The sequence below is a fragment of the Ylistrum balloti genome, unplaced genomic scaffold (assembly GCF_031769215.1).
Source record: "Ylistrum balloti isolate Yb309-2 unplaced genomic scaffold, AGI_CSIRO_Ybal_v1 Utg371046, whole genome shotgun sequence".
Taxonomy (NCBI): domain Eukaryota; kingdom Metazoa; phylum Mollusca; class Bivalvia; order Pectinida; family Pectinidae; genus Ylistrum; species Ylistrum balloti.
The window spans coordinates 75067-93934 of NW_026782579.1; the positions used below are offsets into that span (position 1 = coordinate 75067).

General features: G+C 35.4%; 1 protein-coding gene across 2 annotated transcripts; it reads left to right on the forward strand.

The window, feature by feature from the left end:
• Positions 1 to 613: 613 nt before the first annotated feature.
• LOC132560292 (metallo-beta-lactamase domain-containing protein 1-like) lies at positions 614 to 18624 on the forward strand. 2 transcript variants are annotated; one of them, XM_060224957.1, is made up of 6 exons: positions 614 to 720; positions 1405 to 1534; positions 2554 to 2652; positions 4120 to 4283; positions 13655 to 13769; positions 14907 to 18624. In XM_060224957.1, the coding sequence occupies exons 2-6, from the start codon at positions 1483 to 1485 to the stop codon at positions 15173 to 15175; spliced, it is 699 nt and encodes a 232-aa protein (XP_060080940.1). In that variant the 5' UTR covers positions 614 to 720; positions 1405 to 1482; the 3' UTR covers positions 15176 to 18624. The 2 variants fall into 2 exon arrangements, with proteins under 2 accessions (XP_060080940.1, XP_060080939.1); XM_060224956.1 differs by lacking the exon at positions 4120 to 4283 and adding an exon at positions 6186 to 6349.
• The last annotated feature ends 244 nt before the right edge of the window (positions 18625 to 18868 follow it).

Here is an 18868-nt window from a genome sequence, read left to right on the forward strand (position 1 = left end):
AGTCAATACGTGCAAGTCGTAAAACTATCATCTAAAACTAATAATTCTAACATGCTCTGAACTACTTTCAATAGAAAATAATGTTAAAAAATATTGTTTTCCTATATAAACAATAGTAAACTTTACCCCCTCTCTGCGAGACCCTAGGGTCATGCAATTTACGATTTTGGTAAATCATCTGAAAGCCTTTTCATCAATGAAGAATACTTGATTCTATCATACCTGAGATTTCAGAAGAAGATTTTTGAAGTTTCAATCAATTTGACTGTCCCCGCCCCTCGGGGTTGGAGATCATGAAATTCACAATTTGGTGCGTCTTAAGCCATAAAGTTTTTTGCAAAATTTTACTGTAATCGGTTCAAGAATTTTCAAGAAGAAGACAAAACCGTTTTAACGACTGCGCACGACAAACGACATCGAACAGAAGGGAGTGGAAAAGCTCACTCTGATACCGTATCTCATGTGACCTAAAAATGAAACCCAAACTCCTGTTGTGTTCAGCTGATGAATGTGAACGTGTTTGGTTGTTATGTTACTAAGCGGCCTTGCTTATCTGGATGATCTCCCTTAGTATAATTTCTTTCCGCTAGGCTTCTTGTTCCAGTTATTTCCAGAAACTTGAGGAACTTCCAAAGAGAGGGAAACGGTTGTTAGCATCTTCATCTTGTGTGTTGTCAGCGTCTGTGAAGATCAAGTGAATGATATCTTGGTTGATGACAGGTTTGTAAAGTGTCTTATAGAATGATTAGTGAATGCGAAAGAATCGAAAATAATTATTTTGAAAATGTTGGACTGCAGTGCTTGCAGGGGCAACGTTTTAGGTAAGCTCTGACAAAACTTAAGATTTGTTTGATCGTGTTGTCGAGAGGCTAGCAGCGATCACACAGACATAGACATGAAATATTCCCTCCCGTGTTATACCATGTCTACTGAATATCGTTACTGGTCATTGTGACAAAGTAATATTGACAGCTGAGTGTCCAGAGATAGTATTTAAAACTGTGTATAAGTTATTCATCTGAGTGTCCAGAGATGGTATTTAAAACGGTGTATAAGTTATTCATTTAACAGATCAATTATTATTAAGTGTAATTTTTGAAAGGGTTTGAACTGATAAACCATAGGCTAAAACAAATAGAACACGGTTTTCACATAAATGACTGTTTACTGATATGGTCTAATAGATAATCACCTTCCAGTTTTGAAACTACTAACATACTCAACGTTTTCATCATAGAAGGGTATCGTCAGAAAAGATTATTTTTATCCAATTTTAATTAGAAATAACCATGTAAAATTTCCTTTGTTCGAATATATAGTTTTTGTGGAACAAAAATTTGAGAATCTCTTAGATGTCAGTTTTAAAGTCACAACTGTAATGAATTGTTTAAATATAATTTTCAGTTGGCAATGAAAACACCTAATTTGATGTAGAGAATCCTTCACCAGCATTTAGCATTGTGCAGGACACCTTGGGTCACGATGTACGAGGTGATCATACTAAAGGAAGGCTACAGCCAGAGTGAGGGGCCAGGTGAGCTTGTCTTATAATATACAAAGAAAACAAGTCCAACGTCCGGTCTGGTAGATTCAGTGATATCAGCAGTCTACTTAGGATGGATTCCTAGTGGAATACAGGAGTCCGGTTCAAAGATGTGTAAACAGCAAATATAGAGGACCAGACAACATCCGTAGGGAGAATTAAAACTGTTTAATAGTTGACATGTTTCGGCATGCTCGGTTTGCCATCCTCAGAACAGAGTAACTTTTCCGATCCGGTATTTTGAAAAGTTACTCTGTTCTGAGGATGTCAACATGTCAACCATTATTCAGTTTTAATTCTTTTTACAGATGTTGTCTGATCCTCTGTATTTGTTGTCTTATATTAGTCAGATTCTTTCTGCAAATACGAAGGGGAGAGAGACATAAATTATCTTTATTTGTTTTCTTTGAAAGAGTTGGAATGAATATAACTACTATTGGGTAACAGGATGTTGAGTAAAATATATACAGCATTACTTTAGTCCTTGAATTCATTTTGTTTTGTCATTTTCAGACACTAATTTTATTTACCAAGCAGTTCCAATTATAAATTGAAAAATAAGTATGTTGAATTGTTATAAACCTGTAGTCTCCTTTCCATGTTATACATGATACACTAACATTACATAGGTCAAACTTTGTAATGTATTCATTATTACATGTAAGATCCTGTTTTTTTTCTGAATGAAGTATTACATCTTATGGTCACAAGTAGGTGATTTAAATTGTCAATTTTTAAGACGTTGTAAGTCTGAAGCCATTCTAGAAACTAATAAATGGTACTGAGTACCTGTACTGGAAAATTAATATTCAGTTGACTTTTTATTTATGAGAAAAAATTCATCTGTGATATTGATTCTGTCACGTGTATATCATATTCTGTAGTCAACCTTAAAATAAATTGTTTTTTGTTTTAAAAATAAATCAGAAGTTCAACAGGAAAGGAAAAAGATGTGTTAAATTCACATGACATGTTTTAAGTACAATTTTAGATTGGTTTTCATTTTACAGGTCACCAAAAAGCATGTGGCACAATTACTCTGCTGAAAGGTCCAAAGAACATCATCGTTGATACTGGGAACCCATGGGATAAAGACCTGATTCTTAAAGGTGACTTGGATAAATCCTTGGAAATAATAGGGTCTGAGACAGACATTAGATTTCTTCTACACGTTACACGGTACATCATGCGCCGTCCACCTTCCAATGCCCGTAAACTTTCCATTTAAATGAATTCTTGTCAATAACCAAAAGGCCCAGGATGATGATTTTGGGCCAGTTCCGTGATGGGATGAAAGGCTACCAAGTTTCTTAAGATATATAACCTTGACCTGCTTTCAATGTCACATGGGTCAATGTCACATGGGTCAATATGTTAAAATCTTTAAACAACTTCTTCTTAATAACCAAAAGGCCTAGAGTGCTGATGTTAGGCCTGTGTCATGATTGGAGTTAGGGCTACTAATTTTGTTGATATAAATTACTTTGACATGCTGCCATGGTCACAGGGGTCAAATATGTTTAGATATTTAAAGAGTATTTTCTTAGTAACCAAAAGGCCCAGGGTGCTGATATAGGGTCTGTAGCATGTTTGGATGAAGGGCTTCCAAGTTTGTTTATATTATTGACCTTGACCTACTTTCAGGGTCAAAGGTGTCAAATATGTCAAAATCTTTTAAATAACATATTCTCAATAACTCAAAAGGTCCATGGTACTGATATTGGGTCAACAGCATGATTGGATGAAAGACAACCAAGTTTGTTCACCTTCACCTACTGTCAAGGTTACATGGGTCAAATGTTTTGAAATGCGTTAGCAACTTCTTCTCAATTACCAAACGACCAAGGGTCATGACATTGGGCCTGTAGCATGCTGTTTCAATAAGTAATACATCCAGAGTAATGGCATTACTGTAGTGCATGTATAAAGAACATGATTTCAAGTTTGCAGAAAATGTCTTGAACCAATAATGTCTTCTATATAAACTGTAGAGTAGTTGAGCAATTTATTTTAGGCCTATTTGTCCTCTTTCATATATAAGTCTTTATAGTCAGATGACCTTTAAGGCTTAGGGCCTCTTGTTTATTTTTGTTCAACAAATATCCCTTGTTGACCCTTTATTATCATTACTAATTAATTCTTGGAGTTTTCCAGAAAGGCTTTTTCAGAAATCGAAGTATGATTCAGTTAAGATACAACTGGACATTTTACAGTAACTGACTTTATAATAAGCAGTGATAGTTTGGCAGTCACTCCTGAAATTATTAGGTTCTTGCATTCAGTGTAATAGAAAATGTTTACTGAAATGTAATAAGTACAAAGATTAGTGGCAGAAAATCCAGTAAATTTTGGAATTTCTGTTATCTTGTACTTACTTCTATTGCAATACCTTTAAAATATTTCAGTGGAACATGAATACAGTTGAATCTTGTTATCTCAGAGTTCCCTGTAGGAAAACCTTGAGTTATTGGAGTATTGTATTTAAATGAGTTTGAATGTTAAGTGTAAGTTTGGCCAGGAAAGATGAAATATGGAAATTATTGATGCACATTTGAAAAGATTGATTTTATCACCAGGTCTTGAGGATCATGGTATTCTGCCATTTGAAGTTCGGTTCATTGTGGGCACAAGTGCCTTGTCTGATAAAGTGGGCAATCTGAACCTATTCACTGGGGCAATCCAGATCATAGCAGGCAAAATCTATCATCATGAGAACTATTATCTCCATGCATTTCACCAGGTAAAAGGTCAAGGTCACATGTAATGTGGATCTCTGTCTTTTTATTGGAGAATGTTTGCAGTAGTTATAGGGACACTATGTAATACTCAAAACAACAAATTCTGCATTTTTAAAATTATTATTGCATTGGTAAGATTCTCTCCATTTAATTGTGAAACAAACAATAACAACAACAAAACAATGTAAGATAGCAACTGATATAAATTCATATTGATATTAATTAACTATGTAACAAAATTGTACATACCATAATAACAATGAATTTAATTTGCCTCCTGTTCAAGGAAAAGCTGTTGTCTGTCATAAACGTTAATATAAATGATACTATTTCAAAACTGATGGAAGTTTTAAAACCTTTGTTTGTTTGTTTCTAACATTGAAGTCATCATCCAGTGATTACAAATTTTAGATTGTTACTCAACACAAGGCATCTTGAATGAAATTTATAGCATTAACAAAAAAAACAAACAAAAAACAGCCTATTAATTGATAATTTGATGTGATATTGTTCAATGGCTTTTGAGAGCAGAAAGTACAAATTGACTTAGAACACAACCCTAAACTCCACATGACCAAGCTGTGATAAATATATTCACGTAAAAAGAAACATAAGTTAGAGTCAGACTCCACAATACATAGAAAGAAAGTGTAAAACGAGACTCCACAGTACATGTTGAGCTTGTTGGTGATTAAATATTGTGCTACTCCAATCCATACAATGCTTGTACATGTAAAGATGAATGTGAGAAATGCCTGATGCTGCATTAATTGATACTTACAGATAGTAACTTATTTCCTCGGCGATGATTAACATGCATGATATTAAAGAATACTTAAGCATGTGCACAATTAAATTCAATATTTTTGTAAAATAATTACATTGACTACTGCAGGTGATTTAAGATAACATGTACTTAAATATTTAATATTTTGCAGTGCTTAATAAGTGCTTCACAATTAGTGAACTGAATTTCAATCAATATTTCAATGTTATTTATGTATCCACATAAACACAAAATTTTTTAAGTATTTATAGCCATCATGTTTCGCCCGTCGTCGTGCACCATCCATCGTGCATAAGTGTCCATTCATATGACTTCTCAATATACAGAAGTCTCCAGGTACTGACATTGAGTCTGTAGCATGATGGTATAAAGGGAAACATGTTTAAACCTTTAAACAATTTCTTCTCAGTAACCAAATGGCCCAGTGTGCTGATTTTGTCTTGTAGCGTGAGGGGATGAAAGGCTACCAAGTTTGTTAATATGTATGACCTTGATACAATTTCAAGGTGAAAGGGGTCAAATATGTTAAAATCTGTAAACAACTTCTTCGCAATAACCCAAATTTCAGGGTGTTGATATTAGGCCTGTAGTATGCTAGGATGTAGGGGTACCAAGTTTGTTGATATAAATGACCTTGACATACTTTCAAGGTATCAAATATGTCAAAATCTTTTAACAATACCTTCTCAATAGGTCTTGATAGTTAGATGACCCTTAAAAAAATAAGATACTATTTTGCATTGGGAATGGGGCCGAATATCGGCCCCCAAATCTGGCAGATCGAGAGCCCTGTCTGTCCACAGTGTACATGGTTTCCTCCATGAAAAAAGTTTATATAGCATGTTTTTTGATGATCACTAGTCAAACTATTTACTTACAAGATGCCAAAATTTCAATGATCAATAGTCAAACTTTTTACTGAAAAGATGCCTAAAATATATTGCTATATAAACTCAAGTCTTACTTAGAATGTCAAAAAATAGTTTTAAGTGAGGAAAACTGACACATTAACCTTTACTTGATACAGATACCAGACTGAGTATGTTGTGTTTCAGTGCAGCATTGAGTTCTGATTGACAGGGTATAACAGGTATCATTTATTACCCCTGTGTTGCAGGTCTAGAGAAGCATGGTACGTCCCCAGACAAGATTGAGTATGTTGTGTGCTCCCACGGCCATTCTGATCATGTCGGTAACCTCAACCTCTTTTTATATGCCACCCACATTCTGTCACATGACGTGTGTCATGGTGACGAGTACATAAACCATGACTTTGATCTGGTAGGTTTTTCATAGCAATCTTTTTACCTCTTCAGTCTTTCTCTCTTGATTAATATATTTTAATGGAGTTTTACACAATCTGGGTTTTCTTTTACCCTATAAACATCAGACGATGCACTGTTCAATTCATGTAATGGCTTTTTCTTGAGAAGTCTGGGGTGCTTCTTTCTCAAATTACACAGATAGGTTCTATTGGTTTCTAGTGGTGCCCTATTAATTTTTGAAAATGATCAGAAAAACAATATGATAGACATGTGAAGACTGTTTGTTAATGCTACATCTGAGGAGTAACCTTTGGTCCTTTGTATTGCATTGTCAGTTTCGGGACTGTTTTAAAAATGGTTTATTTGCAGCCATCTTGAAACTGTGATCGCCTTTTGTCCAGCGTCATGTGCAGTGCATCATTTGTCGTAAATGATTGACATTTTCGACTTCTTCTCAATAACCAAAAATCCCAGGCTGCTGATATTAACCCTGTATGTTGGAATGAAAAGCTACCAAATTTGTTAAAGTGAATGACCTTGAGGTACTTTCAAGGTCACAGGAGTAAAATGTGTTGAAATATTTAAATGGCTTCTCAATTACCAAAAAGTCCGTGCTGCTGATGTTGGACCTGTAGCATGCTTTCTCAACAAGCAATATGTTCAGAGTGATAGCATTTGTTTAGTGCATGTATAAAGAATATGATTTCAAGTTCACAGAATGTCTATAGGTACAAACCAATGTTCTCTATGTAAGCTGTAATGTTGGTGAGCTATTTATTTAGGCCTATTTGACCTCTTTCATATATATTGATCTTGATAGATGAAGCTTAAGGCCTGTGGGCTTCTTATTGAACATTATTTCTTTATTTTCTATTGGAAATGGTTCATGCCTGGTTAGAGATATTAGATTAAGATGACATTTTAATGAGATGTACATACTGACCTTGCTGACCCCACCGGGCTGTTGGGCAGGGCAAAAAACAAAATGGATGAAATTGACCAAAAAGATGTTCAACTTTTCTTGGGCGGAAGATTATATAAAGGAAAATTCAAATCTGGAGTGTAATTTCTTTTAATTCAAACTTGATTGGAAACCTGAGCATGGAACAGCAGTTAAAGTATACACAATTTACATTTGTATTATATGTACAAATACAGATAAAGTTACCTTAACCTTTTTTAACAAAATTATTTCTATGACATTGTTACAAAAAGTATTGTGACTCAAGTGACCGATGAAGGGCGTGGGGTCTCTTGTTACAGGGAAGGTTTGTTACGGTGTTATTCTCTGGTCCTCTTATTACAGGGAAGGTTTGTTACGGTGTGTTATTCTCTGGGCCTCTTGTTACAGGGAAGGTTTGTTACGGTGTGTTATTCTCTGGGCCTCTTGTTACAGGGAAGGTTTGTTACGGTGTGTTATTCTCTGGGTCTCTTGTTACAGGGAAGGTTTGTACGGTGTGTTATTCTCTGGGCCTCTTGTTACAGGGAAGGTTTGTTACGGTGTGTTATTCTCTGGGCCTCTTGTTACAGGGAAGGTTTGTTACGGTGTGTTATTCTCTGGGCCTCTTGTTACAGGGAATGTTTGGTACAGTGTTATTCTCTGGGCCTCTTGTTACAGGGAAGGTTTGTTACGGTTTTATTCTCTGGGCCTCTTGTTACAGGGAAGGTTTGTTACGGTTTTATTCTCTGTGTCTCTTGTTACAGGGAAGGTTTGTTACTGTGTGTTATTCTCTGTGCCTCTTGTTACAGGGAAGGTTTGTTACAGTGTTATTCTCTGGGCCTCTTGTTACAGGGAAGGTTTGTTACAGTGTTATTCTGTGGGCCTCTTGTTACAGGGAAGGTTTGTTACGGTTTTATTCTCTGGGTCTCTTGTTACAGGGAAGGTTTGTTACAGTGTTATTCTCTGGGCCTCTTGTTACAGGGAAGGTTTGTTACGGTGTGTTATTCTCTGGGCCTCTTGTTACAGGGAAGGTTTGTTACGGTGTGTTATTCTCTGTGCCTCTTGTTACAGGGAAGGTTTGTTACAGTGTTATTCTCTGGGCCTCTTGTTACAGGGAAGGTTTGTTACAGTGTTATTCTCTGGGCCTCTTGTTACAGGGAAGGTTTGTTACGGTGTTATTCTCTGGGCCTCTTGTTACAGGGAAGGTTTGTTACGGTTTTATTCTCTGTGTCTCTTGTTACAGGGAAGGTTTGTTACTGTGTGTTATTCTCTGGGCCTCTTGTTACAGGGAAGGTTTGGTACAGTTTTATTCTCTGGGCCTCTTGTTACAGGGAAGGTTTGTTAGTTTTATTCTCTGGGCCTCTTGTTACAGGGAAGGTTTGTTACGGTGTGTTATTCTCTGGGCCTCTTGTTACAGGGAAGGTTTGTTACAGTGTTATTCTCTGGGCCTCTTGTTACAGGGAAGGTTTGTTACGGTTTTATTCTCTGTGTCTCTTGTTACAGGGAAGGTTTGTTACAGTGTTATTCTGTGGGCCTCTTGTTACAGGGAAGGTTTGTTACGGTGTGTTATTCTCTGGGCCTCTTGTTACAGGGAAGGTTTGTTAGTTTTATTGTCTGGTCCTCTTGTTACAGGGAAGGTTTGTTACAGTGTTATTCTCTGGGCCTCTTGTTACAGGGAAGGTTTGTTACAGTGTTATTCTCTGGGTCTCTTGTTACAGGGAAGGTTTGTTACAGTTTTATTCTCTGGGCCTCTTGTTACAGGGAAGGTTTGTTACAGTGTTATTCTCTGGGTCTCTTGTTACAGGGAAGGTTTGGTACAGTTTTATTCTCTGGGCCTCTTGTTACAGGGAAGGTTTGTTAGTTTTATTCTCTGGGCCTCTTGTTACAGGGAAGGTTTGTTACAGTGTTATTCTCTGGGCCTCTTGTTACAGGGAAGGTTTGTTACGGTTTTATTCTCTGGGCCTCTTGTTACAGGGAAGGTTTGTTACAGTGTTATTCTCTGGGCCTCTTGTTACAGGGAAGGTTTGTTACAGTGTTATTCTCTGGGCCTCTTGTTACAGGGAAGGTTTGTTACAGTGTTATTCTCTGGGCCTCTTGTTACAGGGAAGGTTTGTTACGGTGTTATTCTCTGGGCCTCTTGTTACAGGGAAGGTTTGTTAGTTTTATTCTCTGGGCCTCTTGTTACAGGGAAGGTTTGTTACAGTGTTATTCTCTGGGCCTCTTGTTACAGGGAAGGTTTGTTACGGTGTGTTATTCTCTGGGTCTCTTGTTACAGGGAAGGTTTGTTACGGTTTTATTCTCTGGGCCTCTTGTTACAGGGAAGGTTTGTTAGTTTTATTCTCTGGGTCTCTTGTTACAGGGAAGGTTTGTTACAGTGTTATTCTCTGGGCCTCTTGTTACAGGGAAGGTTTGTTAGTTTTATTCTCTGGGTCTCTTGTTACAGGGAAGGTTTGTTACAGTGTTATTCTCTGGGCCTCTTGTTACAGGGAAGGTTTGTTACAGTGTTATTCTCTGGGCCTCTTGTTACAGGGAAGGTTTGTTACAGTGTTATTCTCTGGGTCTCTTGTTACAGGGAAGGTTTGTTACGGTGTGTTATTCTCTGGGCCTCTTGTTACAGGGAAGGTTTGTCACACTTTTTACTCAGGGAAGGTTTGTTACAGTGTTATTCTCTGGGCCTCTTGTTACAGGGAAGGTTTGTTAGTTTTATTCTCTGGGCCTCTTGTTACAGGGAAGGTTTGTTAGTTTTATTCTCTGGGCCTCTTGTTACAGGGAAGGTTTGTTACGGTGTGTTATTCTCTGGGCCTCTTGTTACAGGGAAGGTTTGTTACGATGTGTTATTCTCTGGGCCTCTTGTTACAGGGAACGTTTGGTACAGTGTTATTCTCTGGGCCTCTTGTTACAGGGAAGGTTTGTTACGGTTTTATTCTCTGTGTCTCTTGTTACAGGGAAGGTTTGTTATGGTGTGTTATTCTCTGGGCCTCTTGTTACAGGGAAGGTTTGTTACGGTGTGTTATTCTCTGGGCCTCTTGTTACAGGGAAGGTTTGTTACGGTGTGTTATTCTCTGTGTCTCTTGTTACAGGGAAGGTTTGTTACGGTGTGTTATTCTCTGGGCCTCTTGTTACAGGGAAGGTTTGTACGGTGTGTTATTCTCTGGGCCTCTTGTTACAGGGAACGTTTGGTACAGTGTTATTCTCTGGGTCTCTTGTTACAGGGAAGGTTTGTTATGGTTTTATTCTCTGGGCCTCTTGTTACAGGGAAGGTTTTTTATGGATTTATTCTCAGATTTAAGTTGTAGACTCCACTTATTTACAAGCCTAGTCGCAAATATTATATTTTAAAACCTGATCACCAAAACAAGATGGTAATTAGATTTGGCAATTAAAGGTTACAGGCACTATTTTCAAATTAAAATGTAATGAAGACCATTGTAAGGGGAAAGGTGAGAAAGGAAAGGGAAAAATTCAGGTCTTACAGTAGTGAGTGCCACAATCTCTCTGGGATCTTGTTTTCAATATTCACAATATTTTTTACAAGCAAAGTCACACAAGCTACTCAAAGTTAAACTAAAAACTAATTATTTCACTTGCTTTTACTAATTAAATCTTAGTTACAAGATTGTATGTAGTAACTATTTTCAGTTTTTATAACCTCTGAATTTAGAAGTAATAGAATTACTAACCTTTTCTCTTGTTGTCATGTCCAGTTTATATTTTGTGATGTAATTTCTGTTTTTTTTTAAATATTGTGTTGTGTGTACTTACTTAAACACAGATTAGATCAGTAAAGAGGCAATCTTATTGATTATCTGTTGATCAGTCTTAGTCTGACATGTTATAATACATCTCTTTTTTAAAATATTATAATACATCTCTTTTTTAAAATATTATAATACATCTCTTTTTTAAAATATTATAATACATCTCTTTTTTAAAATATTATAATACATCTCTTTTTTAAAATATTATAATACATCTCTTTTTTAAAATATTATAATACATCTCTTTTTTAAAATATTATAATACATCTCTTTTCATTGGTTATCAAACTATGTAGAATCTACCTTTGAGAAATTGTGAACCACTGGTAAACTTTGACCTAGCTTTTAGAAATTGTGAACCACTGGTGAACTTTGACCTAGCTTTGAGAAATGTTGAACCACTGGTGAACTTTTACCTAGCTTTGAGAAATGGTGAACCACTGGTGAACTTTTACCTAGCTTTGAGAAATGGTGAACCACTGGTGAACTTTGACCTAATTTGAGAAATGATGAACCACTGGTGAACTTTGACCTAGCTTTGAGAAATAATGAACCACTGGTGAATTTTGACCTAGCTTTGAGAAATGATGAACCACTGGTGAACTTGAACCTATCTTTGAGAAATAGTCAACCACTGATTAGTTTGAAATTAGCTTTGAGAAATTGTGAACCACTGATTAGTTTGAACCTAGCTTTGAGAAATTGTGAACCACTGGGTAACTTGAACCTGGCTTTGAGAAATGGTGAACCACTAGTTAACTAGAACCTTTGAGAAATTGTGAGCCAGTGGCTGACTTGAACCTGGCTTTGAGAAATTGTGAACCACTGGTTAACTAGAACCTTTGAGAAATTGTGAACCACTGATTAGTTTGAACCTAGCTTTGAGAAATTGTGAACCACTGGGTAACTTGAACCTGGCTTTGAGAAATGGTGAACCACTAGTTAACTGGAACCTTTGAGAAATTGTGAGCCAGTGGCTGACTTGAACCTGGCTTTGAGAAATTGTGAACCACTGGTTAACAAGAACCTTTGAGAAATTGTGCACCACTGATTAGTTTGAACCTAGCTTTGAGAAATTGTGCACCACTGATTAGTTTGAACCTAGCTTTGAGAAATTGTGAACCTTTAGTTAACTTGAACCAGGCTTTGAGAAATGGTGAACCACTAGTTAACTAGAACCTTTGAGAAATTGTGATCCAGTGGCTAACTTGAACCTGGCTTTGAGAAATTGTGAACCACTGGTTAACTAGAACCTTTGAGAAATTGTGAGCCACTTGTAAACTTGAAACTGGCTTTGAGAAATTGTGAACCACTGGTTAACTAGAACCTTTGAGAAATTGTGAGCCACTTGTAAACTTGAACCTGGCTTTGAAAAATTGTGGGCAGCACTTCAGCTATCTGTTTATGTAGAACATATAAATATGATCCATGAATAGAAATGATGTCAACCTGTAAATGAGAGGATGATCTGTAGTTCAAAGGGAATTATTGCTGTTGTGTTTACTTAACAGTTTGAGAATATTAGATTGTTGTACATGTATATAACAAAAGATACAGAATAAATATATATTTACAGGTGTATTCTTTGTAATTTTAACCAAAAGTGTTGTTTATTGACAGGGAATGTTATATTGACAGGGAATGTTATATTAAGTGAAAGTGTTGTTTATTGACAGGGAATGTTATATTAAGTGAAACTGTTGTTTATTGACAGGGAACGTTATATTAAGTAAAAGTGTTGTTTATTGACAGGGAATGTTATATTAAGTAAAAGTGTTGTTTATTGACAGGGAATGTTATATTAAGTAAAAGTGTTGTTTATTGACAGGGAAGGTTATATTAAGTAAAAGTGTTGTTTATTGACAGGGAATGTTATATTAAGTAAAAGTGTTTTTTTGACAGGGAATGTTATATTTAGTAAAAGTGTTGTTTATTGACAGGGAATGTTATATTAAGTAAAAGTGTTGTTTATTGACAGGGAATGTTATATTAAGTAAAAGTGTTGTTTATTGACAGGGAATGTTATATTAAGAAAAAGTGTTGTTTATTGACAGGGAATGTTATATTAACCAAAAGTGTTGTTTATTGACAGGGAATGTTATATTAAGTAAAAGTGTTGTTTATTGACAGGGAATGTTATATTAAGTAAAAGTGTTGTTTATTGACAGGGAAGGTTATATTAAGTAAAAGTGTTGTTTATTGACAGGGAATGTTACATTAAGTAAAAGTGTTGTTTATTGACAGGGAATGTAATATTAAGTAAAACTGTTGTTTATTGACAGGGAATGTTATATTAAGTAAAAGTGTTGTTTATTGACAGGGAATGTTATATTAAGTAAAAGTGGTTTTTTTGACAGGGAATGTTATATTTAGTAAAAGTGTTGTTTATTGACAGGGAATGTTATATTAAGTAAAAGTGTTGTTTATTGACAGGGAATGTTATATTTAGTAAAAGTGTTGTTTATTGACAGGGAATGTTATATTAAGTAAAAGTGTTGTTTATTGACAGGGAATGTAATATTAAGTAAAAGTGTTGTTTATTGACAGGGAATGTAATATTAAGTAAAAGTGTTGTTTATTGACAGGGAATGTTATATGAAGTAAAACTGTTGTTTATTGACAGGGAATTCCATATGAAATTGATGATGATGTAGAAGTTGTCCCCACTGCAGGCCATACAGGATCTGATGTGTCGGTAATAGTACGCAACACCAAACTCGGAACTGTTGCAGTAACAGGTAAAACATACAGGGGTCACAGTAACAGGTAAAACACACAGGGGTCACAGTACAGGTAAAACACACAGGGGTCACAGTAACAGGTAAAACACACAGGGGTCACAGTACAGGTAAAACACACAGGGGTCACAGTAACAGGTAAAACACACAGGGGTCACAGTAACAGGTAAAACATGCGGGGGTCACAGTAACAGGTGAAACACGCGGGGGGTCACAGTAACAGGTAAAACACACAGGTAAAACACACGGGGGTCACAGTAACAGGTAAAACACGCGAGGGTCACAGTAACAGGTAAAACACGCGGGGGTCACAGTAACAGGTAAAACACACAGGTAAAACACACGAGGGTCACAGTAACAGGTAAAACACGCGGGGGTCACAGTAACAGGTAAAACACACAGGTAAAACACACAGGGGTCACAGTAACAGGTAAAACACGCGAGGGTCACAGTAACAGGTAAAACACGCAGGGTCACAGTAACAGGTAAAACACGCGGGGGTCACAGTAACAGATAAAACACGCGGGGGTCACAGTAAGAGGTAAAACACGCAGGGGTCACAGTAACAGGTAAAACACGCGGGGGTCACAGTAACAGATAAAACACGTGAGGGTCACATTAACAGGTAAAACACGCAGGAGTCACAGTAACAGATAAAACACGTGGGGGTCACAGTAACAGGTAAACAAAGTGAGAATCATCACAATAAAAGGTAGAACACAATGTTGTCAAGTGTTAGGTAAAACACACTTGAAATCGTTACAATAAAAGGTAGAACACATTGGGGTCAAAAGTCTTGTCATCTTCATTGTTACTTTGGCAGTTATAGGTAAAGAAAATGAGAGCTGCAAATAATTTCTTGGGCTATTTTTTTACTTTTTCGGACTGATAAAGTATCCCTTTTCTCAATGAACTTGCTATGTATTTAATCGGATATCCCAAAATTTGAAGTTTAATCCTGAGAATTTCCATCCCAATCAGCCAATTTTTTTATGAGGTTGAAATGCTCCCATCCCAAGCCGGTGAACAAAAATCCTGCTTTGTATTAGATAATTAGAAAATACCATAAATGACGTTTCATGGCATATTATGATATATTCTGTTCCTACATATTGTATTTAATGGTTGCTTTTACAGGTGATTTGTTTGAGTGTAAAGAAGACCTAGAAAACCCTAGCTTATGGCAGGACAACAGTGAAAAGCCTGATGTTCAGGAACAAAGTCGTATTAACATTTTAAGAATAGCAGACTATATCGTACCAGGCCACGGAGGAATGTTTAAAGTGCCTGATGCCTACAAACGACAGATGAGGGTTGTCATGTATTATGAGGAGATGCATGCCACAACTATGGATGGTAAATCTGAATCAACAAAGCTCGAGTATGTGGTTATGGAAGATGATTAATGATGATCCGTAATGGCAGGCCAAACTTTATGGAATGTTTTGTTGAGGATGAAGATAAAGAAATGAAACATTGGTTATTGCATAGTGAAAGTCAAAATAAGAAATATTTTTCAGTTTTAAAAACTTAAGGTTTAGGAGAAGAAAATTTGTTTACAGTGTACAAAGTTGATTAAGCTTCGTTTCCATCGCTGCCGTTTCACGGGATTGAAATATCTGAAGACTTTATTTTCAAATTAAGTGTTTTGTTCTATCTAGTCTGACTTACTGTTAAAATCATATATTTTCATAGGGCTTAATTTTCGTGGTTTTTCAAATAATCACTATTACTGGGACCCATGATTTTGTGGGTAAATGAATTCATGGATTAAGAGTACCTGCAATACCAATTAATTAAATCACAAAAAATTAATGATTTACAGTAGAAACCTTCAATAAGTTTATCAGGTAATCATACTTTTTATTTCAAATTTAAAAAAGACTTTTTTGCATTAAGTACTTTATTATTTATGTTTCATCTTGCTCATGAAAATGTGATTTCGGATATAATTTTTATTTAGAATGTTTTATATTGATCGGGTTGCTATGCATTTTATATACTCATGACATGAAATGGGCTTAGATCTGTATTTTGGTCAGTTGTTCTGTAGTTTGGTCAGTTGTTGTAAGATGCAGATATTTTTTTTCTTGGAGGATCTTTTGGTGGTCTATTACCATGGATCTCAAATATGTGACACGTTTGAGTGAGTGGAGGGGAGTACATTTAACAGTATGTGACTAAATCTTCAGACAGTTTTCATTAATGCGGAGTGAAAGGTGTTTTTTACAGACTATTTTCATCAATTCAGAGTAAAAGGAGTTTTTGTACAAATAATTCAAAGGCTTTTTAACATTATGAAGGATTGTGGTGAAAAAAAAACATTTTTGACACCACACAAGAAAAATAATGGTGATGAATGTTTTCAAATAAAAGTATAATAAATATTTGCTTGTGAGGAGAATCAAGATACATTTGTACTAAAAGTTCGTGTTGGTAGTGTTTAACTCAAAGAATGTAAAAGAAAACTTCATAAATATTTGAAAACAATTCTGTTTTACATTTTAATGAGGGAAAAAATGATGTAAGGGAGACAACTGGATTTTCAAACATATATTAAACCTTGTTTGGAGATCTTAACATTAAGCAGAAATCTCTAACTCAGTTTAACAAATCTAATTCATTTGCAAAATTTTTTTAAAAATAACATTTCTTGTGACCCTTCAATAATTCTGATATATTTCATCTTAGTAAAGACCCTGTTTAGATTGAGTCCTATTCCTGACAGATGAGAGTCGTAAAACATCAGTCCAGTAGAGCCATTTTGATGCCAAAACTTTCATTTCCAGCTTTATTGTCAGTATTGTGAGGTTAGACACTTTAAGGTGGAAACAACAGATATCTGTCCTTAAAAAAGCTACATACGTATTCCCAAGAGGTTACCTGTCCTCAGAAAATAGATTTCTGTCCCCTAAAATGCTGACTGTCAAAATGGACCTGTCCAAGAATCAAAATACCTTGGTTTACCAGTTCTTGTTAGACTTACTAACAAAAGGTTATGTTTGTTTGGAAAGTTAGAGAATATATATGGTTTTATTTGTAGCTTATATAAACTAAATACAATTTTTTTGTTCTTTTATTTAGTCTCTTTGTTATAACAAACATGAAAAATGATGCGATGTCTTCACAACAAATAATTTAAAATGTCCAAGAGTATTTTGTTGTTATATTTACTATAAACATGTAATTGTACGGCCACAGAATTTTCTCCAAAATTTCTTCTATGTAAATGTTGGTGCTAGCTTGATTACATTGTACATATCGTGTCATATTTGAATTCAACTTGTTGTGGAAACAATTAATAAAAATGGTCTCATTTACAGCAAATTGATTGAAATGATTGTAATGTCCAGTGTGATGGTAGGTGATTTGGTGCCAGAAGTTACACAGTGAGGCCAGGTCAGAATAGATAGTCCTCTATTACTCTGTACAATACATACAATACATTTAGTATGTTGCTGCGATATTTTGTCAAAAGAAGGGCACTGTGACCTTAACTTCCTATATCACACATGCTCAGCTATACTTGTATCTGTACCGTTGACACTTCAATGAACCATGTCTAGTATACATATGTTGTATTCTACTGAGAGCAAGGTGACACAGGACTTGATTACCTCCCCTTAACAAGGATAGCCGTCCATGTCCTGTGATTGGTAGACACTAGCCTAGTTCAATGTGGTAGAAAGTGAAATGATCTTGTATTAATTAGAAAAGTAGGTCACTTTCTGAACTGATCAGGCTGATTGTTGTGTGAAGATATATTTTGGTGCTGTCTGTAACATGCATTTTAGGTGTTATGATGTAATTTTGTCAGTTAATTTACATCGTTTGAATGTAATAAGCCCATGGCAAACAGAGATAAGCAGAGTGTGTAATAATAAGTCAGATTTAAGTACGTTCAGTGATGATGAAATAAGTAAGGGAGATAATTCTGGGAGTGATAAAATGTTGATTATTTACAATCAATTTCAATTTATTTTAAAGTTTGTATTTAGAATTACCTGGAGTTTATAATTAATACTTCTGGTTTGTTAGATAATAACTTTCTTTCCTCTGACAAGATTTTAGTGGGAAACTGTATAATATATATCTGATATGAGTGTGTCTCTGTGATGATATTACATTCAGAATACTTTACAAACCAGACCTATATAGATTTAGGGTAATTATCTAGGTCACATTTTAATACTGGAGGGCTTGCTTCGCTCTTATAGTTTTGAGTGCCTGTTTATTGTCAAAATTTTTACAAGGGTTCCTAATAATATAAAAACACTTCAGGTTTGATTGGATATGTGCAATGTACAAACAAGTAATATTATTTATTAAACTATTGTCTTGTTTTGGGTATTGTGTATTATCATTATTGAAGCTATGCTATGTATATCCCTTCATGGTCAAATACATTTGCAGATTTAGTATCATGTGCCTTGCTTAAAAAATGTTTGTGTGAGCTTAGTTAACTATAAATTATTTTGTTAAGTAGGTCAAATGACCTGGAGTTTTTTCCACACCCTTTGATAGTAAACTAACAAATAACAAATATGATATACTCTGGATAATTGATACCAATTAATTTTAAACACTGTGACTTGGTTTGGAGGATTTCTTTCAGAAAAAGTTAGAAACAGATTATTTTAGGAAAGATAATTGTAGTGATAAAGGTCAAAGCCTGGTGTAGATGAGGTCATCTGTATGGCCCAATGAACACAATATTTCATGAAGCACAAAACTGATTAATACTTGTGATAGATTTACAGTATCATTACTTTGTTTGGCATGAACTTCCACTTGTTACATCCACGAAAATAAACTGTTTGCTTATGTATCAATAAATGTTGTTTTCCTAAAAAGATCACTGTCGTCCATTTTTTATTTATGCACAATGTCTGACAACCTGGCCGTGGGGATGTAGGAATTTTGTCCTACATATACATCTACTGAGAGGAAAAAGAAACGCAATTAGGAATTTCCAGGTCAACTACTGGAAATAGAAAAGGGTTTTAGAATGTAATTATGGTGTAACTGGAAGATATGTGACCACTCTGTCATCTACGAGAATTTCATTCGTGTACGTTAAGTAAACCTTTCAAATTTGA

Coding starts and splice junctions, on each gene's coding strand:
- LOC132560292 (XM_060224957.1), top strand. CDS start 1,483: ATGTACGAGGTGATCATACTAAAGGAAGGCTACAGCCAGAGTGAGGGG. Junction 2,653..4,119: donor TAAAGACCTGATTCTTAAAG/GTGACTTGGATA, acceptor TTTTATCACCAG/GTCTTGAGGATCATGGTATT. Junction 13,770..14,906: donor CGGAACTGTTGCAGTAACAG/GTAAAACATACA, acceptor TTGCTTTTACAG/GTGATTTGTTTGAGTGTAAA.